Below are 25,740 nucleotides of genomic sequence, written 5' to 3'. Positions count from 1 at the left end.
GACCAATCAGAATCGACCCTAGAAATACCGGGTGGAAGATGTGCTGCTGTTCACGCTGAGCGAAACTATCTTATAGCTTTAAAGTTATTTATCTGGCGGAGTGCAGAGCAGACCGCCGCGTGGCTGACGTCCCGCTACAGGTATGAAGCTGTTCGGCAGCGGCAGTAGACCAGTTAGCACCGGGAGGAGCTTCTGAGGCTGCTAGTTAGCATGCTAGCTGTGATGAACCGTTGGTTCAGGCTAACCGTTAGCATGCTAACGCGGCTAGCTTTGCCTAATAGTTCAGCGCATAACTATCACGATTTCTGCATGTGGAATCTTAGCGAATGAAGTCTTTCTGACATGCTTTCATGTTTTCTCGCGTGGATTACATTTTAGGCCAAGTTTGTAATTTATTTCTATTTTTCACGCTAACAGTCGCAGGACTACATGTGCGCGCAGAAACAGTCGTTCAGCTGCCAGTCGACGTGTTTACGTCAGATTTAATTCATTCAACAAGCTGCTAAACCTCCTTTATCAGTTGATCTGGCCTCTCAGGGCTTCAGCTGCTTCATAACAGCCTCTTCACTGGACCCAGAATTCCCATGTTCCCATTAAAAACAGAGAATATCCCGATTTTAAACTAAAATCCATTCATTTCGCGTCTGTTTTTTTTCAGTTAAAACCAAAGTTTCTATCTATAAAAATAAATAAAGGTGGCTATTTTATGTAAATTGACAATTCAGACGATTGTGTACGCGAGTAATAAATCCGGCCCTGATTTGATAATTCCAGCGGCTGAGATGCTGAGGCTCCTACAGTGATGTTTGGGTCAGTAGGCCCAGGTCCACAGGCTCAGTTTCAGTGTTTCAGAACCAACCCTGGTTCCTCCAGCCCGGCTGTGATGAAGGGAAACAAAGAAGAAGAATCAGGGAAAGTGAAGGAACCGTCATGACAACATTCAGCAACACTATAGGAACGGCAGCTTTTCTGATATTGTGCAGCCCAAGTTAAAGCATTTTATTTTTTCTAGTTTTTTATATGGAATCTGGATCCTATGTGAACTAATTCAGCAAGTATGACGGCTGCTGGGTTGAAAACGTGAACCTGTGTCCGGGTAAAGCAGGCTTTGTTGTCTTGGAGCAAAACTTCAGCAATTACTTCCCGCAGTGTTGTTAACAGGACTGCAAAAGAAACCAGAGAGCTGGTTTAAGTTAACACAGAGCAGCTAGATTAAACAAAAGCAGCACTTCTGAGTTTTTATAGAGTGAATATTAGATTTACCAGGAATCACCAGGAAATGATTCTGTGTTTATCAGCTGCATTAAGTCCACATTTCCTGCCATCTCTCCACCGTTATGTGTCTCCAGTCGTGTCTGATGATCGTTTTATTCAAAGTGGGAATTTCTGACACTTGCTCCCCTCTGATGGTGTGATGAAGATAAATTAACAATATTTAAATGACTGGAATCATTTATAAAGAGTATAAAAAGGTGCAATATTTTTGTGATTCCAAGTTGCTATAAATGATTTAGATTTTTGAACTTTGATGAACCCTTCTATTAAAATAAATCTGACTTAATTACTATTTTTTGATTCTATTAAAAGATCACACTTGTTTCTGTAGAGGATATATATATATCCTCTACAGGAGATATATATATATATATATATATATATATTTTTTTTACCAGTGAAAACTAAAAATATTCTCTGGAATCAAAGAAATTCAGCTTACATTATTTCTAGAACCAAAAAGGATGGTACCATGATGAGAAATGATCATTAACACAGTTCTCTCTTATTATTCTGACTTAACTAGAACTGGTAGTTAATGCTAACGTGAAGCAGGAGCTTTAACGAAGCATGCCGTCTGAATGTGCTCCTCCTCGTACAGCTATGGATGCAGAAGGCTTTGGGGAGCTGCTGCAGCAGGCCGAGCAGCTGGCTGCAGAAACTGAAGCCGTGTCTGAGCTGCCCCACGTTGAAAGGAACCTCCAGGAGATCCAGCAGGCCGGGGAGAGGCTTCGATCCCGCACCCTGACCCGTACCTCCCAGGATGCAGCAGACGTAAAGGCGTAAGTGTCTCCTGGTTCTGAGTAAAGCAGCATGACAGACGGAGCTCTTTTCAGGGCCCTCTAGTGGTCGTGAGGAGCGACTGCGTCTCCCTGTCAGCGCCGCTCACAGGTTCTGTTGCTCCCTCAGGTCCATCCTGCTCGGCTCCAGAGGGTTGGACATCTTTCACATTTCTCAGAGACTGGAAAGTCTGAGCGCTGCCACCACCTTCGAGCCGCTGGAGCCGGTCAAAGACACCGATATACAGGTATTGACCCGAGCCTGGCAACCGGACCGCTCAGAGCGCTTTACACCGGAACCACATTCATCCGCCAGTACGCAGAATGGTACTGGGGTTCAGAACCAGAGATAGGCTGCTGGCTAACGGCAGCATGAGGTTCTACTCTGTCTTGTTTCCTCGTTAGCCGGCTCTTCCTGGCCCAAACTGTCCTGATGTTCAGGCCTGACTGCTGATTCTGACCCGATTTGGATTTATTTCTGTTACAAAAGGCAGCAAAGAGAAACTGATGCTGCGTCGCTGTTCCGTTTCTGCTGGACTCGCTGTTGGTCGATCCATTTAAAGACGCAAACACGGTGACTTCTGCTTTGTTCTGCTGCTGTAGTTTCCTCTCCTGGTGTGAAAGTTTACTTCAGTGTTGAGTAACATCCCTGCTGATGTTAATCAAAGCATCTGTTCTACTTATTCTTCACGTTTGAGTTAATTAAATGGACCCAGAACAACGCTGTGTTGCCAGATCTGACTGTTTCCAGCCCAAACACAACATAAAACCAGCCCAGCTAAAGAAAAACCTCATAGCAACCGCTAATTAATAAATTATTTATTAATATATAGTTATAAATCTACCTTAATATAACATTTCTCTCTCCATGAAACAGTTGATCAGTAGATCTCAGTCCATCTGAGGTGTTTATAATTAACATGATTAACCAGAGACTATTAATTAATGATTATATCCAGTTCCATGGATTTCACACATTTCTTAATAAATGAACTAATAAAATTAGTGCAAGGAGACATCATTTTATTAAAATGTAGAAGTTTTTACATTTCTGCCACATAATGACAACTATTCTGATATAACTTTCCTACTAATTACTAAATGTGAAAAGCAGCCTAAATTTCACCAAAGGTTATATTTTCAGCCCAACGTGTCCAGAAGAAGCTTAACTGGCAACGTGTTTTTAGACGTTTGGTTTTTTATTGATATTTATCTCAGCGCTGCAGAGCGCCACCACACCTGTGGAGCAGCTCAGCCGCTCTGATCTCACATAAAACAGGTCGTCCGGCCCGTCTGCAGGTATGAGGGAGGAGCCTTTAGTTCAGAAGGTGATCAGCTCTGTGCCAGCAGGCGTTCTGTTCCTCTGGTGGATTATTATGAGCCCTGGCTGCTTCATCCGTCCTGCAGCAGGAGGGTTCCTGCAGCAGGGAACGTCCCGCCCGCGTTCAGGTGGAACGCCGTCAGTCTGGAGGCCCTCATCATTTTGCTGCATGAATGCGGTTCACCTTCAACACTTTTCTCTGCAGTTCTGCTTTTACTTGATCTGCGCCTCGTGGAGACGTGTTCTCCTGGTCAGCTGGATTTCTGGCGCCCTGGGTGGTTTCCCAGGCTGACTGGAAGAGCACTTAGCTTCTGCCGGTGTGTCTCCATCTTTTCCTGCTGCTCTTTGGTTTCCTCTGTCGTTCCGCAGAGCCGCAGCGTTGATGGAAACGCATCAGCGCTGCGGCTCTTTGCTGCTCCCTGAATCAGAAACAAAGTCAGTGACTTTAAATCTGCACCAGTCAGTTCTATTAGAACCAGCTGGGAACCAAAGCCGTCCGTTTGGGCTTTCATCTTTTATCCTGTCCAGCTTTATTTATAAAGCACAGAGACCAAAGTGCTGCTCAGATAACAGCAAAATGTAGATTACACCAATACACTTCTAATTTAATAGACATGGTCATAAACTAATATAAGATTATAAAACCAACACCGTGCTAAATATTAAAGCCAGAGAGGAAAGATGTTTGTGAAGGGTTGTTCTGCCCAGGAAGGACAGAGCATTAAAAGTAGGACCATTTATTCTGCTTCTGATACTTTAGTAAAACAAATCAGGTGTTTGTATAATAGTCAGACTACGTTTGCCTTTAGTAAACCTGATTTATTCACCCTCACAGCTCAGCCTGGTGCTCAGGGCAGACCCACCAGCCGTAGCATCGTCTGGATCATCCTGACTGATTCTGCTTGTCCTCCGACTAGTTTCTGCAAAGCAAGGATCAGTCTTTTGGAATAAAATTAAAATTAAAGCTATAGTTAATCCTGACTTTTTGTTATACTGGGTAAAATGGTCCTTCCATCCTAACAGTAGTTAATAAATTATGGATTTAGAAACAGGAGGTTAAAAAATTATTGATTGGTCAGACCTCCTCAGATTGTCGCTCTGAACTCAAATCCTCAGAGGAGTTTCAACAGGGAGCTCAGTGTGAGGCGTTTAAAACTGTGATCAATTCAACTTTTTAACATTTTATTGTGGGCAATGTCTGTGCTTTCACTTATTATTATTATTATTATTATTATTAGTATTATTATTAGTATTATTATTATTATTAGTATTATTTAGGGCTGGGCATCGATTAAAATATTTAATCGCGATTAATCGCCCTGATTAATCGCGATTAATCGCGATTAATCGCATTGTATTTACAAACTCCAAGAATGAATTCAAAAGTAGGGTAAAGAGCACTTTTATTTTAATGTTCTGCTGCCATATGAACAAAAGTGTTGTAACATTTGTAGCACTTATTTTATACTGGATATTTTCAACCCATCTATTGAATTTAGTGCACTAGTTGATCTTTTCTTCATAAGAGAACAGCAGCACTGCAGCCAAAATATGGCCTTTTTTGACCTGCTGTATATTAGCCAGTCCCTAAGCTTGATGTATCATGAAACTGTTGATCTTTTGGGTTTTGTGGTTTTTATTTTATTATTACAATTAAATAATAATAATAATAATAATAATAATAATAATAATAATAATAATAATAATAATAATAATAATAATAATAATAATAATAACAATAATAATGTTATGTTCAGTGTTTTTTCGCTAATCCACCTCTTATATATTTCAATTCTTATGTAATTTTGTCTGTGTTGTGTGCACCTGCCTGTTGCTTTAATCCTATAAATTTCCCCGTCGTGGGATAAAAAAAGGATTAGCTAATGTTATCTTATCTTAAATAACACTTTTTAATATATGTGGGTCTGTCGGGGCAATGAGAGAAGTATCGTCTCCTCTCTCCGTTTCTGGGGCTCGACGTTTTCATGTTTTTTCACGTGCTTAGATAAATTTGTTGTGTTTCCACTGAAATGAACCGGCTTTTTACAAAACATACAGCTTGATTTCATTTACGGTATTAAAATAAAGCCAAACGGTGCTACTTCCCCTGTTCATGTTTTTCCGCTGCTGCGTTCTCTCTCAGCTGTTTGTTTGGTAAGTTTGTGTGAGAGCTGAGTGGGCGGGCCAGGCTGAGCCTGCGTGCTGATTGGCTGGCGCCGCTGAGCCATGTACGAGAGGGGAGGGGGAGCGGGAGAGTGCTGCCGTGACAGCGCGCTGCAGTCAGCGCCTGCTGACTGACACTGACTGAAAGCATGTGAGCAACATGCGTTAATGCGCGATAAAATAAATATCGCCGTTAATAGTCTAATGAATTAACGCGAAATTAACGCGTTAACTTGCCCAGCCCTAGTATTATTATTTAATAAACTCCTTGCTGTGATTTTTTTTTTTTTTTTTTTTTTGTCTGTGGTTGGTCACCATGATGAAGGAAGATCAGCTGACCCATTTTAACCCACATTACCATCCATGAGGAGCTTTGCATCGACCATTTATGGCTGAATGTGGGCGTGCAGAGGGCAGAACCTGAGGAGGAACCTGCTACCAGATGTTCTGGTGCTGCTGGGATCTAGAAAGGGAAACTGCTGCTGATCTACATGTGCATGGTATTAGAATTATCAATATTTTTTGCCGTTTTCTTTTTCTTGACATGTGTACATTTTTAGTCTGGATTCTCCTCAAAGTTTAATAAATGAGACCCTGAAGAATCTGGACATTGTGACATCAGTAGCAACATATATGCAATCATTTATTTTTCCTTTTCTTTGTGATTGTTGATGGAAAAGCCATTTCAGTGTAATCTTAGTGTTATGAGCTGCATGGTGGAGTCAGCAGCACGGTTGCCTTGCAGAAAGAAGGTCTGGGTTTGATTCCCAGCCTGGGCATGAAGGGATTCTCTCTGGCTGAACCATCTGGGTTTAATGGTGTCTAAACTACCCTCAGCCATCAGTGTGCATGGCTGGTTGTCCCATGATGCCTGTGGACGTGTCCAGGGTGGGCGTGTCCAGGGTGGGCGTGTCCAGGGTGGGCGTGTCCAGGGTGGGCGTGTCCAGGGTGTCCAGCAGTACTTTCTATTTTAGAGAAGACAGAGCAGAGACACAGAAAGCACAGAAGCTCACATTGACCCAGGAGTACTTTCTATGTTAGATGGTAATAGAGGATGATCTGCCTCCCCTGATGATGTCACAGCTAACAGAACGCCAGACCAGGTGTACCTTCTATGAAGAGAAGACGGAGCAGACACAGTCGTCTGCATTGTTGGCTTTGCAGCAATATTTATTGATATCTTATTTATTCTAGCAGATCATTATTTCATAATGTTGTATTTCATTTTGAACACTGTGGTGTTCCATAGTAAGCAGTATTCACATCATGAAGAACTGCTCGGCTAATTATTATTTAGCTTGCAGACATTCAGATGTCGGCCAGAAGCAACTTCTTCAATAAAACCTTGTGGGGATGGAAATGATGAATATTAACGTTATTTCTCTGGTGGCTCCATGGATTTGTTATCTGGGCTCTTTGTTTGCTGTGAACTTAAAGCAGAGCCTCTTTTATTTATCGTTACAGCAGCAGCAACATTTTCTGCTCTTCCTGGTATCATCAGCCGTAGCCAGGGGTATGAATACATTTGGACTTAACGGTATAAAAGAGATGTGAGGAGTTCTGATCCGGCCAAAGGTTGAGCAGCAAGTAGACGCTGAGATGAGGAGCTGCATAATTTTAGATTAATTTCCATCCTGGGATTCACCTTCAGGAAGCTGCGATCATGAATCACCTTTCAGACCCTCTACCTGCTCCCAGCCAGGTAAAGCCCGTCCTCTCAGGTAAAGTTTCAGCTAGCTGTAAGTTAGCCGTGGACATCGCTGCAGCCACCAAACGTGGAGAGATGTTCCTCAGAGCTGTCTTCAGTTTAACCTTTGGGCTGCAGCCTGTTGTTCTTTAATGAGCCTAATCCAGTCGTGTCCTAATATGGGCGTATAAACCTTTTCTGGATCTAAGCTGATGCTGTCACTGCCTGCAGCTGATGAAGCCACGTGTCTTCACCAGCGTCTTCACCAGCTGACGTCCTGCTGCCCGTTCATAATCTGGTGGCTCTGAGCCGCGGCGTTGCTGCGTGTTTAAGAGACGAAGAGAACCAATCAGATGATCAGGCTGCTGGAGCAAAGATGGCCGCCGGCTTCTCCTGCTTCTCAGTCAGGTCCTGCTAACGCTCCTTATATTACCGCTATCTCTCCCCTCTCATCTCCACTTCCTCTGCCTCATCTCACCCCCCCCCCCCCCACCCTGCCCCCCCCTGCTCCCCCCCCCCACCCTGCCCCCCCCCCCCCCATCAGACCTGCTCACATGGAGCTTTCAGAGCTGCTGCTGCTGGTGGGGATGAGACGTCTGACTAAACTAGGTGGAGGTGTGAGCCCCACGTGTCTGCATGTGAGCCGTGATGGCCGCCTTTCATAAAGCCCCCCCCCCCCCCCCCCCCCTCCCCCCCCCCCCACCATGTGCCTTCATTAACTAAACATGACCCTTAAGAGCCTGATTAGCCTCATTTCAAGACAGGATGTCGGAAGCCATCAACTGAGGGGGAGAACATCCATTACTATAATTGCATTGAGCAGAGGAGGGGGGGGGCAGAGGGGAGGGGAGAGGGGGGGGGAGGGGGAAGAGGGGGGGGGCAAGGAACGAGGGAGGGATTAAAAAAAGAGAAAAGGAGTGAAGCTGAAGAAGGGAGGAGGCTGAGCTACGAGGAGGAAGTAAAGACAGGAGAGGGGGGGGGGGGGGGGGGAACAGATATTCTATATGTTTCTATGGCTGCTCCCCCCCCCCTCCCCCCTCCTCTGTCTGAGAGATGGTTCAGTCCGTCCTCAATAAAACCTCCTCCACTTGGTCTCTATGTGGCATTTCCACTCCGGCTCCTTGTCTCTCCGGTCGGGGGGGGGGGGGGGTTCTCCACGCCCCGGCATGGCGGTCCAGGAGGAGGACGGACGGCGCCGGTTCTGTGGTCGTCTGGGTCCAGGTGAGTCTGGACGCCTGCCAGCGTGAGTGAGTAGTTCTGGCTGCCGGTGCTGCTGGGTTCTGATCCGTTACTGTAACTTACTGCTGCTGCCTGGCCGGTTCTGGCTGGTTCTGGATGGTTCTGGCCGGTTCTGGATGGTTCTGGATGGTTCTGGATGGTTCTGGCCGGTTCTGGATGGTTCTGGATGGTTCTGGATGGTTCTGGCTGGTTCTGGATGGTTCTGGCTGGTTCTGGCCGGACCCGTCCTGCTTTGGGTCACACATGAAGCTCCAGAACCTGGTTCTGACGTCATGTGATCATTTTATGTTAACGTAGTTTTAGGAAACGATACCTGGAGGTTCTAGACGTGTCGGTTCTGGAGGGGAACCGGGCCTGAGCCCCCCCCCCTGCTAACCGGATGGTGTGATGGTTATGCAGCGTGTCGCTGGGTTCTGATTCTGTGGAAGGTTCTGGGGTGGGGCAGCAGGATGCGACATCTTTACCTGAGCTGACGGCTGCAGGAAGAACCGGACCAGTGGTTCTGTCTGGGCCGGGTTCTTTGGTTTGGGTCGGTTGGGTTCTGGGCTCCAGGGTGTGGTCAGAACCTACAGCCTGAGCGTCAGCTGCTCGGACCTCATCGGACCTGCGCTGTCTGATCTGACGGCACGTGTGCTTGAGAAGTTCTGGTCCGATTGAGCAACGGGTCGCTGAGCAGCGCCGGACATTTCAACCCGATTCAGAACCGTTTCTGAGGCGCTGCAGCTTTAAATGCAGATGTTGGTCACAAAATGCAGAACCGCCAACTTCCTGTTGAACCGGACCTTCTCCGAGGTCCGCTTCACTGTGGTTCTGATGGTTCTGGTGGTTCTGGAGAGCACTGGTCCACCATGGCTGCTGAAAGATGACGCTCCCGTCACCTTTTCCTTCGGTTCTGTTTGGGTCGGTTCTGTTTGGGTCGGTTCTGTTTGGGTCGGTTCTGTTTGGTTGTTTTTGGTGTCTGTTAAAGCCGATCTCTGAGGAGAGGAGTAACAGAACCTGATACATGGTTCCTATTGGACCCGCTGTAGAACCCAGAACTGGGTCACTCCCTGTGGAGCGGTTGGCCTGATGTCATCCTGGAGACGTCGCCCCCTCTGGCAGCAGGTGGTAACGACACCAGTGTGGTGGAGCGGCGCCGTCAGACATCAGCGCCGTCGCCAGCGGCGCCGTCAGAACGCTGGAAACGTAGAAGTGGACCCGTTTTCTCTGACGCATCGATGACGGCGGAGAACCGACTGGTTCCGCCTGCAGAGGAAGTCTTCACACGTCAGGCATAAAGAAACAAAACCTGGTGTGTGAACCTTTAGCAGCAGCTCAGCGTTCATTAGTGATTAATTAACTAATTAACTAATTAGTTAATTAGTTAATTAATGGAACCGGCTGCATGTTAAAGCCCAGCAGCTGCAGCAGAACCACCTGATGCTGAGACCAGCTCACCTCTTATGGTTCTGATGGACTCGCTTAGGGAGCAGAACCTTTTTCCCGTCACAAACCCAGCAGCTCAGACCGCTAAGGATTCTGGGAGTCGGTACTGGAAGGTTCCTCCCTTCAGAACCAGAACCGTTCATACAATGCAGATCTGCCTCTGATGGTTCATGTTGCATAAAGATCGGCCGCCCTCACAGGAAGTGACCAAATAAGGAACGCAGCGGCCATTTTGAGTTGGAATCAAAATGGCCGCCATCTAGCTGTCTCGTTGTTGGCGTGGAAGGCGGCCGGCCGTGTGTCTCACCTGATGAGGCGTTACCTCTGATCTCTGATGGTTCTGCTTTTCTCTCACAGGGCTTCCTGAAGAACGAGAGGGACAACGCTCTGCTGTCGGCCATCGAGGAGTCCCGCCGCCGGGTCAGTACCGCCCGCTGCAGCAGAACCTCTGGTTCTGGGTGGTTCTGATGATCAGCTCAGGTGGAACCAGCTCAGGTGGAACCGGCTCAGGTGGAACCAGCTCAGGTGGAACCGGCTCAGGTTGTCAGAGGATCAGGTTTCCCCCTCTGAAGCGAGCGAAGGCCACGCGGCGCTCTGCAGAGCCTGACACACGCAGAGACTGTGGGGAGATTGCTGATTCCTACGCTGCAGCTTCAGCTCTGCAGACGGCTGCTTGCTGTGGACGTTCCTGCAGACGGCTGCTTGCTGTAGACGTTCCTGCAGACGGCTGCTTGCTGTGGACGTTCCTGCAGACGGCTGCTTGCTGTAGACGTTCCTGTCTTTCTCTGCCTGCTACAGTAAATGCTGCTTTATCCGCTGCTCCAGAAAAGCTCCTCTGGTCCACAGGAAGTGGACGTGAAGGCAGCAGGTAGAGAGGAAATGGTGCATGTGGTCTAGATTTGTCCCCCTGAGCAGCAGATTCAATTATCTGCTGCTCCCGTTGTCTCACTTCACGTCCCTGTGGACGTCTGAAATAGACTCAGCCGGTCCTGGTGGACCCGGTTCTGTCCCTGCAGCTGAAATGTGAAGTTAACCTTCCTCAGCATGAATTTCTTATTAAACTGAGCATCTCTACCAGACGTTGAGCCTCAGCAGAACTTGATGAACGTTGTCCCTCTGCTGCACACCCAGACCTTCCTGCTGGCCGAGGAGTACCACCGGGAGTCCATGCTGGTCCAGTGGGAGCAGGTCAAGCAGCGAGTCCTGCACACTCTGCTGGGCGCTGGAGAAGACGCGCTGGACTTCAGCCAGGATGTGGAGGTAGGAGACGCTAAGGTAACGTCTGATCACTGCAGCGTTCTGCTCCTGCAGCCACAAAGCTGCTGATGTTCCTCCCTCCTGGTTCATCATAGAAACAATGAGATGATGATGATGATGATGTAGGTCTTTATTAAACAACTTGAACTGAGCTGAGGGATCCTTTAAATGATGCTGCTGAGATTCCTGGAGGATGTTGGAGAACCTGATGCAGGAACCTGAGCAGCTTCTACGCATAAAAATCAATACAAAGATTAATATAGATTTTTGTTTAAAAACGATTTATTATTGATATTATGGCTTTTAATATCAACATACCTCCCAACCCCTAGGGGGCGTTATGACATCACGTCATTACTGTTCATAGCGAAGAAGAGCAGAGACAAATTTAATGTCTTCTTAAAATCAGACATTTGGGACATTTTTGGTTTCTGTGATAAATGCATTGAACCAAAAGCATTTATGTTCCAGTTAAATATATCTGTGTAAATATAAAAATAAATATAATATTTGGCTGGTTTTGTTGATTGAATGACTGAGCAATAAATATTGATATTGGAGTCAAATGAAGCTATAATGGTATTGAATCCTAAATGATACCCAGCTCTAGAACTAAGGGCTCGCCTCGCCGTGGAGAACGGACCGCTGGTTCCCCCAGATGATGGTCAGGAAATGTGGACAAACGACGATGAAGATTTATTTCTGGGAGCCTCTACAAAAAAAAAATGTCCATCGCAGAGCAGGAGCGGCGCGGGTCAGCACCCGTCGGCTTCAGAACCGCCGTGCCTAATAACTGGTTCTGGTTCTGGTTCTGGTTCAGCCAGAGCTGCTGCAGAAAAACCAGAACCTGTTGGCTACCAAACATTTAGAACCATCATTGTCCTTCAATTTAATTGTTTCTTCATGAAGTTAGCAGAGAAATGGAGGCAATCATTGGTAAACTGGATTCTAACTAAATAATTAGGACTTACATCCATAAATAAACTTAATAATTCTACTGCTGCATCAGGCAGGAGGTGACACGTTAATTATTGCCTCCTTTTTGTTTGCTTTGCCCTCATTAGGAACGCTTTTAAATAATTTCTGATAAAAGATGCTTGATGTTGGTTGGAGACGATCCAGCTGATGGTTCTGATGGTTCTGGTGGTTCCGGTTCTGCCTTTCTCATGACTGGACCCGGTTAAGATGGGCATTTTATTTTAGGAGGAGTTTTCACATTTAAAGGTCTAAAGCAGCATCATTAACACTAACATTGGTATTAAAGGCTTTTCTGCTTAGTTTGCATCTTTCTTCTGGAGCCAATCAGGAGCCTCCATGATGCTCATCAGACCAACATGATCTGACCTGACAGTCCTGGAAGCTATTTTTACCTCCCGTCAGAGTAAAACAGGGTTTCATCCTGTGGGAGCGTTTCCCAGCATGCATTGAGGCCTCTGGGTTGCTACGGCGACACTGAAGATGTCTGCTCTCCGGGTCTGTTGCAGCCCAGCTTCGTGAGCGAGGCGACGGCGCCGGGCAGGAGCGCCTTGAACAGCGTGGAGGTGGCCTACGGCCGACAGGTGAGTCCCCAGCCCCGCGTTCTACAGGTGTGCTAGCTCAGGTGTGCTAACTCAGGTGTGCTAACTCAGGTGTGCTAACTCAGGTGTGCTAGCTCAGGTGTGCTAACTCAGGTGTGCTAGCTCAGGTGTGCCCTCATAGTGTTCCTGTAGTTCACAGCCGCGTCATTTACTGTGAGGTAAAACTTTCCTTTAACTGATTAGCTCAGTCAGGAACGCTGCTCCACAGGAAAACTCGTCTGTTTCTGTTAAAGTCAGATAGGAGCATCACTTAGAAAAGATTATTCTTTATTATCTGATCTTTATCAGGTTGTCAGCTTTCAATTTCAATTATTCTGCACTAAAATGGAGAAAACGGAATAAAACAAACTGACGCAGACGGCTTTAAATGTTCAAAATGAGTCTAAAAGTTTTTCTTAAAGATTTGTTAAAGTTGAACGAGTTTAATCTGCATGGAGAGAATTCAGCTGCTAGAAAAGTCTGATCTGCAGCGATCAGCCGTGCAGAAACATCTCAGGAACGTCTGGAAGAATTAGAACATGGCGTCTCAGACAGTAGAGTCACAACATCTAGAACCTTTGTAGAGGAGGTCATCAGCAGCGTTGACCAGGAGGGGAACCGCAGGAGGTCCCTGCTGAAGACCTTCACAGTTCTGGGTCCAAGCAGACAAACAGAAAGTTGAGTGGAAGGAAGAAGTGCTCCAGTCATCTGCTGGTTCTGGTCCACTGGGTTTCTGGAGTCCACAGTCAATGCAGCCACCTAGCAGGAAGTTCTGGAGGACTTCATGGTTCCCTCTGCAGACGAGCTGCATGGAGCTGCTGGTGTATTCTGCAGCAGCGTCTGGTACCGGCCCAGCTGCCAAAGGTAGAAACGGGACGTTTAGAATGTTAATTTATTGATCATAATGGTTGTTATCTGAATAAAGTCCCTTTATTGTCTTCTACAAAGCTGGTTCCTATAAAACACTAAGGGAACTGAAGGTTCTGGACCCAGACGTTGGTTCTCCTCAGCCTCCTAATCACTGCTAGAAGGTTGAGGACACACCTGATGGACTGGGTGTCCTGGTGAAGCTGCGTTGTCATGGCGCCCCTAATTAGCTCTGCTAACGAGGTGCTTTGTGTCCTGCTGGCACGGCGCTGTGAGGCCTGAAAGCAGGCGGCTGGTTCTGTGGAAGTGGGTCAGAGGCAGGAAGTGATCAAACATATTGACTGATGGGGGGGGGGGGGGGGGTCAGTCAGCTCTGTCACAATGTGTCGCCTGACTGATGGGGGGGGGGGGGGGGGGGGATCAGTCAGCTCTGTCACAATGTGTCGCCACATGGCGTGCGGCGTCCTCGGCCTGATCTTTGTCATCCTGTTTGAGGACCTGTTCAACGTTCTGGTTCTGCTGCTGCTCTTCTTCATCGTCAATCATTTCATGCGCTGGCCGCAGTGACCCCCCCCCCCCCCCCCCCCCCCCCTCTCACGGCTGTCCTCTCTGCCTGCTCTAGATCTACGTCTTCAACGAGAAGATCGTCAACGGACACATCCAGCCCAACCTGGGAGACCTGTGCGCTTCGGTGGCCGACGGCTTGGATGACAAGGTAGGAGAACCCCCCCCCGGCCCCGTGTAACGGTTCTGCTGCGCCGGTTCTGCTGCGCGGGTTCTGCGGTGCTGGCGTCTCCAGTCCTCAGGACGGAGGCCGGCGCTGATGGGTTTAGCGTTGCTTCCTGCAGAGAAGCAGCTTTTACTGCGTAAACCAGTCAGCTGTGGTTCTGACCGGTTTGGATCAGTCCACATGGTGCGACCCAGGAAAAAGTGTTATTTATCTGAGGGGAAAGGTGTTATTTATCTGAGGGGAACCTGTGGCGCCTGCAGAACGTATCGGACCTGTGGCTGATGGTGAAGCAGATGACGGACGTTCTGCTGGTTCCGGCCAGAGACGCCCTGAAGAGCAGAACCTCGGTGGAGATGCAGATGGCCTTCGTGCGTCAGGCGCTCGGCTTCCTCGAGAACAGGTACCGGCGCGTGTAAGCGGGTCGTCCCGGGTTCTTCGGTACCACTCAGCTCCTTCTCCACCCGCCCAGGTATAAGAGCTTCACCATGGGGACGGTGTTCGGGAACCTCCATCAGGCCCAGCTGGGCGGCGTCCCCGGGACCTACCAGCTGGTGCGCAGCTTCCTCAACATCAAGCTGCCCGGCCCGCTGCCCGGCATGCAGGTGAGCCGCCGCCGCCGCCCGGCCCGGTCCGGCCCGGTCCACAACCGGCCCGGTCCACAACCGGTTCCTGCTGCTGGACGCTTTCCAGAACCGGTTCCTGCTGCTGGATGCTTCCCAGAACCGCTTCCTGCTGCTGGATGCTTTACAGAACCGGTCCTCAGAAGCACATCAGGTGTAGAACCAGAGGGTTCTGGCAGGTCTACACTTCCAGAACCTCTCACTGCAAAAACGGAGCTAAAAATAAGTAAAATGTTCTTAAATTAGTGCATTTGTCCTTGATTTAAGGAGGTAAACAAGATGATCTGCTAATGAAATTAGACTTTGGTAATTAAAATAGGAACAACTCCATCGTCTAATTTCAGGTGAATATGTCTGGTTATCTTATTCTAGGGGTATTAATATTATATAATAATATTATTTATCTGCTCAAAACAAGGACAAAAACACATCCTAAGAACATTTTGCAGTGCTGTTGGGTTTTCAGCTAGACGTTCCTGCAGAACCGAGCTGGACCAACAAAGAGAACCCAGAACCGGATTGTTCCCCTTTGCTTCTGTCCTCCCTGGGTTTTTACAGGGAGCGCTACTTTATCACAGCTGGACCCAAAGCTGACGTCTGATCAGAACCAGAAGGCTGGACTTTCAGGCCGGGTCCACATGTAGCAGAAAGACGGGATTGATGTCCGCCGCGTGGCGTCTGGCGCCAACATGGCGGCGCTGCGTCACACGGCGCCCGCCGTGCGTAGAGTTTAATTTGTGACGTTTAAAAGAAGCTCTTCAAGAGAAGGAACCTCTTCACCTGTCCAGCAGATGTGGACCCGGCCTGAAGGTCCAGTTCTGGTTCTGATCATTTCAGATGTGATGTGGAACCTGTGAACACCAGATTAGTCCCACCACCCACTCTGGTTCTGGTTCTGGTTCTGGTTCTGGTGACTCCATTGAGCTGAGCTCCACAGAAACGGTTCTCTGAAGGCCGTGAGTTCCCTGAAGGCATCGCCGCAGCAGGTCGGCGCTGAGCAGCTCCCGGACCCACAGGTGATGGAAAGGTTCTGATGGGTTCTGGTGTGTTGTGGGCAGGACGGGGAGATGGAGGGCCAGCCGGTGTGGGCGGTGATCTACTACTGCCTGCGGTGTGGAGACCTGAACGCAGCCATGCAGGTGGTGAACAGAGCGCAGCACCAGCTGGGAGACTTCAAGTCCTGGTTCCACGAGTACATCAACAGCCCCGACAAACGGTCTGACCACTCTGCTGCAGCTGATGGAGCTGATGGAGCTGCTCCACCTCCTCCGTCTCACGTCTCCTTCCCTCTTTCAGCCTCTCCCCCACCTCGGAGAACAAGCTGCGCCTCCACTACCGCAGAGCCCTGAGGAACAGCGCTGATCCCTACAAGAGGGCCGTCTACTGCCTGGTGGGCAAATGTGACGTCAACGACAACCACGGAGAGGTGGCCGACAAGACCGACGACTACCTGTGGCTGAAGGTGGTGCTGCTGGGGGTGGGGTGGGGGTGGGGGGTGGAGGTGGGGGGTGGGGGTGGGGGTGCTCCGCAGGGCGGGCCTGACTCCGTCTCTTCTCCCATCAGCTCAACCAGGTGTGCTTTGATGACGACGGCAGCAGCTCTCCTCAGGACCGCCTCACGCTGCCGCAGCTACAGAAGCAGCTGCTGGAGGACTACGGTAGGTGCTGCGCCCTGCGCCTCCACCCTACACCTCCACCCTACACCTCCACCCTACACCTCCGCCCTACACCTCCACCCAGCGCCTCCACCCTACACCTCCACCCTGAGCCTCCACCCTGCGCCTCCACCCTACACCTCCACCCTACACCTCCACCCTACACCTCCACCCTACACCTCCACCCAGCGCCTCCACCCTACACCTCCACCCTACACCTCCACCCTACACCTCCACCCTACACCTCCACCCAGCGCCTCCACCTCCACCCAGCGCCTCCACCCTACACCTCCACCCTACACCTCCACCCACACCTCCACTCTACACCTCCACCCAGCGCCTCCACCCTGCGCCTCCACCCAGCGCCTCCACCCAGCGCCTCCACCCTACACCTCCACCCTGCGCCTCCACCCAGCGCCTCCACCCAGCGCCTCCACCTACACCTCCACCCAGCGCCTACACCTCCACCCAGCGCCTCCACCCTACACCTCCACCCTGCGCCTCCACCAGCACCTCCACCCTACACCTCCACACAGCGCCTCCACCCAGCGCCTCCACCCAGCGCCTCCACCCTGCGCCTCCACCCTGCGCCTCCACCCAGCGCCTCCACCTACACCTCCACCCTGCGCCTCCACCTACACCTCCACCCTACACCTCCACCCTACACCTCCACCCTGCGCCTCCACCCAGCGCCTCCACCTACACCTCCACCCTGCGCCTCCACCCTACACCTCCACCCAGCGCCTCCACCCACACCTCCACCCTGCGCCTCCACCCTACACCTCCACCCTACACCTCCACCCAGCGCCTCCACCTACACCTCCACCCAGCGCCTCCACCCTACACCTCCACCCAGCGCCTCCACACATACCTCCTCCCTACACCTCCACCCTACACCTCCACCCACACCTCCACTCTACACCTCCACCCTACACCTCCACCCTACACCTCCACCCAGCGCCTCCACCTACACCTCCACCCAGCGCCTCCACCCTACACCTCCACCCAGCGCCTCCACCCTACACCTCCACCCAGCGCCTCCACACATACCTCCTCCCTACACCTCCACCCTACACCTCCACCCACACCTCCACCCAGCGCCTCCACCCTACACCTCCACACGGCGCCTCCACCTTACACCTCCACCCAGCGCCTCCACCCTAACCACTCTACACCTCCACACAGCGCCTACACCTCCACCCTACACCCTCCTGCTGGAGGAGGAGCCTTAACCAGGATACATTCACGACCAGGATAATAACACATTGGATTGTAATGAACTTTATATTTATACAAATCCCAAAGCGATAAAACAGGTTCTAAATAAAAATTCCTGCTCAGGATCTTCACGTTATGTCCCACATGGAGGAACATCCATCCCTCCATCTATCAGTCCATCCATCTCTCTCTCCCCCACATGAAGCTAACCCTGAACACAGAACCACCTCATGTGTGAACCACGGCCCTGAGGGACACATCCATCCATCATCATCCATCCATATCTATTTTCCTCCATTTCCCAGTTCACCTTGCTGTTTATATCCCTGTCGTACTACACTACCCATGAGCCTCTGCAGCTGTTGCTAGGGACAGCCAGGAACCTGGAGCAGCTTTTTCAGCTGCTCATAGAAACACTTGTGAGATGTGATCTGGATGGAGAGATTTCTGGGGTTCTTGTTGCTTCGCCGTGGTTCTGTTGGTTCTGGCTCTGGTTCTGGTTCTGGTTGCTAATAGTGCAGCCAGCTGTCCTTCCCTGCTTCTCCAGCCGTGTTTTCACATGGAGAGCAACTCTGGAAACGTGCGGCCGTTCTCTGGTCCGATCATCGTAGCTCCCACCAGAACCGGCCTGGTTAACGGCTGACAGAAGACCAAGCGACCCGCCGCTCTGTGGGGCGTAGCGGTCAGAACCCGTACGTCCTGCCGCCGGGCCTCTGGGCCGCCGGGGCGCCGGGCTGCTGGGGCGCCGGGGCGGTCGTCCTTGTAGCTGTCGCCGTTTCTCTGCCTGATTGGCTGCATCTCAGCTTTTCCTCCTCAGTGGCTCTTCTGTCCTCTAAAGCTCTCCTCCTGCATTGAGCCGCTGTTTGCCCTCCTGCTGCAGCCTCCTCCTCCTCCTCCTCCTCTTCCTCCTCCTCCTCCTCCTCCCAGGCGCTGGTGCTTTTTGAACTGAAAGGCTGTAACTGTGAGATAAGGCTGGGAAACGGCTGACAGGGTCCAGCCTGTTCTCCTCCTCAGACTCTGCCAACAAGAGGATTAAAAGATTTCTAATTAAAAAGTAAACTTGATGACTTAGCAGCGGCGCTCACCAACATATTAGAGTTTCCTGTGGCGCAGTAGATAAGGCCAGCGGCGCCGGCTTCCTGAAGCTCTAACGTTCTGCTCAGAGCTCTGCCAACATCCCATAATAACATCCCATAATAAGCCCTGATGACAGGATCCCCCCCCCACCCCCATTAACATTTAGCTCTCGGCCATGAAGACGAGGACGTTAAAGCCTTGGACCTCAGTGAAGTCATTTATGAGCTCTGCTCTGATTGGCTGAGGGTTCCAGCTCCCGTCTCCTCCCCGGTCCTGAGTGGGCGGAGCCTAGAAGGGCGTCGGTCTCACTAACGAGCAGAAATACGCTGAGTTTGATCATCTTCTGACTGTTTGGAGCCGGGTTCTAAAGCTAAAGAACCGGTCCAGCAGAACCTGCTCCTGCCTCTCAGGTGCTGATTGCTTCTCTTGTCTCTCGTCTCTTGTCCAACAGGTGAGTCCCACTTCTCTGCCAGCCAGCATCCCTTCCTCTACTTCCAGGTGTTGTTCCTGACGGCTCAGTTCGAGGCCGCCGTGGCGTTCCTGTTCCGCGTGGAGAGGCTGCGCAGCCACGCCGTGCACGTGGCGCTGGTTCTGTACGAGCTGCGGCTGCTGCTCAAGTCATCGGGCCAAAGCGCCCAGCTGTGTGAGCTTCCTCTCCTCTGACCGCCATCATCTATCATCATCATCACCCCCCAGACCAATGAGCTTCTCCGTGTCGCCCGCAGTGAGTCAGGAGCCCGGAGACCCGCCCATGGTGCGACGCCTCAACTTCATCCGCCTGCTCATGCTCTACACCCGCAAGTTTGAGTCCACGGACCCCCGGGAGGCGCTGCAGTACTTCTACTTCCTGCGGTAAGCCCTGCAGACGCCTGCAGACGCCCTGCAGACGTCTGCAGACGTCTGCAGACGCCCTGCAGACGCCCTGCAGACGCCCGGCGCCGCCTGCAGACGCCTGCAGACGCCCTGCAGACGCCCGGCGCCGCCTGCAGACGCCTGCAGACGCCCTGCAGACGCCCTGCAGACGCCCGGCGCCGCCTGCAGACGCCTGCAGACGCCCTGCAGACGCCCGGCGCCGCCTGCAGACGTCTGCAGACGCCCTGCAGACGCCCTGCAGACGCCCGGCGCCGCCTGCAGACGCCTGCAGACACCCTGCAGACGCCCTGCGGACGCCTGCAGACGCCCTGCGGACGCCCGGCGCCGCCTGCAGACGCCTGCAGACGCCCGGCGCCGCCTGGAGGAACGCCTTCTTCACCCTCTGCTCTGTTCCTGCAGCAACGAGAGGGACAGCCAGGGCGAGAACATGTTCATGCGCTGCGTCAGCGAGCTGGTCATCGAGAGCCGAGAGGTGAGCTGCCTGTCTGTTCTGGTTCTGGTTCTGACGGGCCGGGCTCTGGCGGAGGGTCTGCTCATGCACAGCTGCCTCCGTTAGTGGCCACCTGCAGTAGAACCTCATCAGAACCTGATCAGAACCGCCGGCCGTTTGAGCAGACGAGGCTCGCTCAGGGCGCCAGGTGTGTTCAGACTCACCTGCCTGATGGGCTCAGCTCCTCCAGACCAGAACCGCGCAGCAGGTCACATGACGAGCCTCTGCAGCGCTGCTGGTTCTGAACACGTCTCGGTTCTGACCCGGTTACGACCTGAGCTGGAGGACGAGGTGTCTGCTGGTCATGAGGTCCACCATGAGAAGGTTCCCAGAGTCAGAACCTGTACTGGGTCGTTGGTTCAGGACCTGCAGTGAAGAATCTGTTTTATTTAATTTATTTATTAATTTAATTTAAGCATCTGTGGAACGAACAGCGCCGTCTGATGTTCTGAGCAGATTCTGACCCGGTTCTCTGATCTCCTGCAGTTCGACATGCTGCTGGGGAAGCTGGAGAAGGACGGCAGCAGGAAGGTAAGACGGCGCCGGCCGGGCCGCGGACCGGACCTTCACCGACACTAAATGAATCTTTAATGTTTGGGTCGGTCGTCTCAGAGTCCAGAACTAGATCCAGAACTCTGCTCTCCTCTGCAGCCCGGCATCATCGATAAGTTTGCGGGCGACACCAGAACCATCATCAGCAAAGTGGCTCTGGAAGCGGAGAACAAAGGCCTGTGTGAGGAGGCGGTGAGGCTCTACGAGCTGGCCAAGGTGAGCAGAACCGCCGCTGTTAGCATCTGACCCACACGCAGCTTCTCCTTCTTCACCTGTGCTGCTCTGCTGACGCTGCAGAACCCCGATAAGGTTCTGGAGCTGATGAACAGGCTGCTGAGCCCCGTCATCGCTCAGGTCAGCGCGCCTCAGTCCAACAAGGAGAGGCTGAAGAACACGGCGGTGGCCATCGCTGAGAGGTACGGCAGAAACACGTGGGGGAGGGGGCCCGGTGAACCTGCAGATGGACCTGACTGACCCCGCCTCTCCTCCAGGTACCGCTCTCAGGGGACGGCAGCGGAGAAGAGCGTCAACAGTACCTTCTACCTGCTTCTGGACCTGATGACCTTCTTCGACGAGTACCACGCGGGTCACCTGGACAGAGCGTACGATGTGAGGAGCCGACCGCCGGCCCGCCAGGCGGCGCCGCCGCAGGCCGCTGATAACGTGTCGCGTGTCTCCGTCAGGTGATGGAGCGTCTGAAGCTGCTGCCTCTGAGCCAGGACGCCGTGGAGGAGCGAGTGGCGGCGTTCAGGAACTTCAGCGACGAGGTGGGAGCGGTTCTGGTGGGGGCGGGGCTTAGAGTAAGAGGAACCGGTTGGTGGAGATGAGGTTGGAGTCGTGTTGAAGGTCCGACTGGGTGGGGAAGAACCTCATGAAGAACCAGAATGTGAAAATTAGCCAGAATGTGTGTAAGCGTTTTCATCATAAAATGAGCCGTCGCCATCCGTCCCGTTAGCATCCGGCCCGTTAGCATTCGTCCCGTTACCTCCGACCCGTTACCGTCCGGCCCGTTACCCTCCGGCCCATTAGCATTCGGCTCGTTAGCATTCGGCCCGTTAGCATTCGGCCCGTTAGCATTCGGCCCGTTAGCATTCGGCCCGTTAGCATCCATCTCGTTAGCATTCGGCCCGTTAGCATTCGGCCCGTTAGCATTCGGCTCGTTAGCATTCGGCCCATTAGCATTCGGCTCGTTAGCATTCGGCCCGTTAGCATTCGGCCCGTTACCATCCGGCCCGTTACCATTCGACCCATTACAGTTTAGTCTTTAAAGCTGTTTTTGGTCCTCAGGTGCGCCACAACCTGTCTGAAGTGCTGTTGGCCACCATGAACATCCTGTTCAGCCAGCATAAGCGCCTGAAGGGGGCGCCAGCGGGCACGCCAGGACGATCCCCGAGGAGCGTGGAGGACCGAGGCATGGTGAGGGCAACGTAACAGCTGGTTCTGCCAGATGTTGGTCTGGTTGTGTTGAGTTACAGGCCGGAGGCGCTGAGTCAACCTCTGGTGCTTGTCGTCTAACAGCAGCTGCGCAGCCAGGCCCGGGCGCTCATCACCTTCGCCGGCATGATTCCCTACAACATGGCCGGCGACACCAACGCCAGGCTGGTGCAGATGGAGCTGCTGATGAACTGAGCCCCACCCATCCATCCCACTTCCTTCTCCTTCATTTTTCCATATTTGTACTTTGAAAATAAAAACGTTTCTGTTGTCTTTTTATGTTGCACCTTCAATCCATTTTTTTTCTATCATTTCTCCCTCCATGATTATTGCTTTCATTCACGCTCGTTTCCTGTAATTAAATCCAGGAAATGCGGATATATATGTTTATATGAGCGGACTCGGATGTTAATGTCTGTAGATGTGATGAAGTTACGGAAGCCCAGAGGAGGTCCGGTTAGCGGCACCTTGTGACGCCCTGAGGCGCCGAGGCTGCTGGTCCAGAGTGCAGGGTCAGTGGAAAGTTGTGTGGAAGGAAAAACTGCTAGAAACGTGTGAGCAACAGACAGGGAGGATGCTGGAGCAACTCTGCAGGAGTTTGGGGGAGATTTAAGGTGTAAAGAGCAGCTGGGTCCGACAGACAGAACCAGAACTGTAACGGTCCTTGTGTGTAGTGAATTAACTGAAATCTGCTGATGCTGTAATATGAGCTGCGTCTGTAGAGGCCCACGAGATTCCATGATGATACAGCTCTTTAAAACGCTCATTTTCAACCCTGAGTTCTTAAGAATTTGTTCTGCTGGACCTGTCCCCATAGAAGAATGGAACAGGAGTGAAATGCTCCGCTATGATAAGATAAGATGAGATTAGATGGACTTTATTGATCTCACAGTGTGGAAATTCACGAGTCATGATGATGTTTGGCCTTTAGATGCTGCTGAAGGTGAAACTAGACGTTCAGCTGAGCTGCTGGGATTTCTTCCAGGAGGCGAATCGTCTTCAGTCGGGTCATTTCCCTGATCCAGGTCAGAGAAATGACCCGGATCTTTAGTACAGGGGCCCCTGTAGGGCCCCTGTACTAAACTAAACAAACATTAAATACCCTCCTTACGATTATATGCACTCGTAACTGATTGGTCCAATTTTATTTTTATCAATACAGTTTTATTCTAACAAGGATTTAAAAATAACGGTGCTTCATGTTTAGCTTCAGCCTTATTGAGCTGGGATCACAGTTTCCATCTGCTAGATTAATGGCCTGAAACCTGCAGCTCGCTTAATATTACTAAATCATTTATTATTCCAGTTTTATTGTTTCATTCTTTTGCTCTGTGCCCCCCCCCCCCCTGTTTATTTGGTCTAGAAGCGCCACTGTGCAGCTGCCTCGTTATACTTTTATAAGAACTGGAAACATGAAAACATTTTGTTCAGGTTGAAGATCTGCAGAGTTTCATCTCATCGCTGCTGAGAGAAGATGAGGCTGCAGAGCAAAGCTGCTCTCTGATTGGCTGAGACGTTGTCTCTCTCTCTCCTAAAACCTCCTGCTGGGAATGGAGGTCCTCTGCCAGGAGCCTCCAGAAGATGCTGATCCTCAGTCCGCGGTGCTGGTGCTGGTATCTGGGCCGAGTCCTCCTGGCAGATGGCTGCTTTAGCTTCAGGCTGGGGGGGGTCAGAAGCAGCTCTGAGGGCAACAGGAGGCAGAAATGTCCCGTCAGGAGACCCGTCAGCTGAGAGGTCCCCATGGGGGCTGGAGGGGAGCCCAGGACTGCAGAACCTGACCAGGAGGTGTGGAGGTGTGGCTGAGCAGCGAGGACCTTCCTCTCAGGTGTGTGTGCTGCAGCTGGTGTTGTGAATCAGGCCGATGAAGACCCCTCCTGTAAGCCGGCTATTTCACAACACCAGGGTGGCCCCGCATCACTGACGCCGGATGCTGCTGCAGACCAAGGTCAGGGCCGGGCCCAGGAGGAGCTGGGCCCTGGGCCCCACCCACACCTAACCACCAAGGTTAGGTAGCCTCCACAGGTTTGAAACCCAGCATCAAGTCCTTCCTAAAAATGTTTAGTTTCTTCAGCGGACGATTGCACCAATCGCAGTTAATTAATTTAACAGAACTATAAACTTTATTTGTTTTGGATCACGGTTCAAACTTTTCTGTGTGATGTGCGGCGCGTTAAATACTGAAGTTCATCCAGGTCTCTGGACCATGAGGTCCTGGTTCTTCAGCTTCTTCTCTGTGATGCGGCTGGAGGCCAAACGTTCTGCGTGTAGAACCCGTTGGTTCCTTTAGATCACAGTGGAACGGGTCACCAGCAGAACCAAAGAATCTGCAAACCCGCCTGATCAAGTTCCTCCTCAGCTCGGCCCGTTCACAGCAGATGGTTCTGACCCAGATAGCAGCAGGACGGCCTGGAGGTACGGCCTGTTAGTCCTGCGGCGCTGAAGCCTTGGCTCTCTGAAATGTTCTGGCCCACTTTTGTCTTTCCCCTCCAGATATTCTGATTTCCCTCCATAGATCAGCGCTTTGACCTGGAAAACTACGTCTTCCCGGCTTCTGATGACATGTTGCTGCTCAACCTGCTGCTTTTCTCGTGCCTTTAAATTAAATTATTAAATTATTATTAAATTAAGCTGAAGTTAAAACGGTTTAAACCACTAAATAAATCATTGATTTTAAAAATTGCTGCTTGGAGAGACTTGATGCAACCTGCTGGGTTTCCTTAGAGAGGAAACTTTCTGACCAACCTGGAGGATCTGATGACTATATGATGTTAATTGATGCTAAATAAATAAAACTGAACTGAATTGAATGCGTGTTGTAATAAATAACTGCACCAATTTCTCTTATGCTGTAAATGACTTTTCAGCCTCTTATTCTCAGTTTTTCTATATTCTATCTTTGTGTGGATCTACATGCTTCACTTTGCTGCTGGGACATTGTAGTTTCTCTACCAACAGACTATAAATTATATTCTAAAAAATCTCTGGATGGAGAGGTATGTAATAAAATAAATAGATTTAAATTCCGCAAATAATTATCTACACCATTAAAAGATCATTTTAAAATTAAATGTTTTTTCTAAATAAAACAAAAAAATCGGAGTATTTTTTTAAAACCTAAACCCTATTTTTACTTCTTTTCTTGATGCACATGATTAAAAGTAGACAAATAAAATGAGTGCAGATAAAGTACAATTCAGCTAAACTAACATATCGCTCTGATGTTAGTTTGCTGGTTGATTTCAAACGAGATTTGGAAAGAAAGCAGTAAAACAAACACTAAGAATCAATCATCAGAGATTTATCACCATTTGCAGCAGAGCGGCTTGGAAGCACCTTAAAGTGAATAAAAGTGAATAAAAGCCAGACTGAGTCTGTTTAAACATCCAGCGTTTCTTTAACTGATGATAAAATAGTTTCATCATTTTCATACACAACATGATTCTCTTAGGTCCCATAAAACAGAAACACGACCCAAGAATAGTTCCGGTTCTCCTCAACTGAACAGTTTTAGTGAAATATCTTT

The 25,740-nt window shown here is 50.5% G+C and overlaps 1 protein-coding gene across 3 annotated transcripts; it reads left to right on the top strand.

The window, feature by feature from the left end:
* nup93 (nucleoporin 93) lies at positions 1-22,496 on the top strand. Of its 3 annotated transcripts, XM_036126950.1 has the most exons (22): positions 1-140; positions 1,877-2,057; positions 2,185-2,302; positions 10,247-10,309; positions 11,021-11,149; positions 12,631-12,705; positions 14,192-14,284; positions 14,560-14,699; positions 14,769-14,901; positions 15,978-16,135; positions 16,216-16,381; positions 16,483-16,576; positions 19,320-19,511; positions 19,594-19,720; positions 20,141-20,213; positions 20,718-20,762; positions 20,883-20,999; positions 21,081-21,199; positions 21,275-21,392; positions 21,467-21,550; positions 22,071-22,199; positions 22,302-22,496. In XM_036126950.1, the coding sequence occupies exons 2-22, from the start codon at positions 1,879-1,881 to the stop codon at positions 22,410-22,412; spliced, it is 2,463 nt and encodes an 820-aa protein (XP_035982843.1). In that variant the 5' UTR covers positions 1-140; positions 1,877-1,878; the 3' UTR covers positions 22,413-22,496. The 3 variants fall into 3 exon arrangements, with proteins under 3 accessions (XP_035982843.1, XP_035982846.1, XP_035982857.1); XM_036126953.1 differs by lacking the exons at positions 1-140; positions 1,877-2,057; positions 2,185-2,302 and adding an exon at positions 8,255-8,446; XM_036126964.1 differs by lacking the exons at positions 1-140; positions 1,877-2,057; positions 2,185-2,302 and adding an exon at positions 8,448-8,472.
* Positions 22,497-25,740: the final 3,244 nt, after the last annotated feature.

The sequence above is a fragment of the Fundulus heteroclitus genome, chromosome 2 (assembly GCF_011125445.2).
Source record: "Fundulus heteroclitus isolate FHET01 chromosome 2, MU-UCD_Fhet_4.1, whole genome shotgun sequence".
In the NCBI taxonomy this organism is placed as follows: domain Eukaryota; kingdom Metazoa; phylum Chordata; class Actinopteri; order Cyprinodontiformes; family Fundulidae; genus Fundulus; species Fundulus heteroclitus.
Note: the sequence above shows the minus strand (reverse complement) of the source record. Positions and strands in the feature narration are given on the sequence as shown.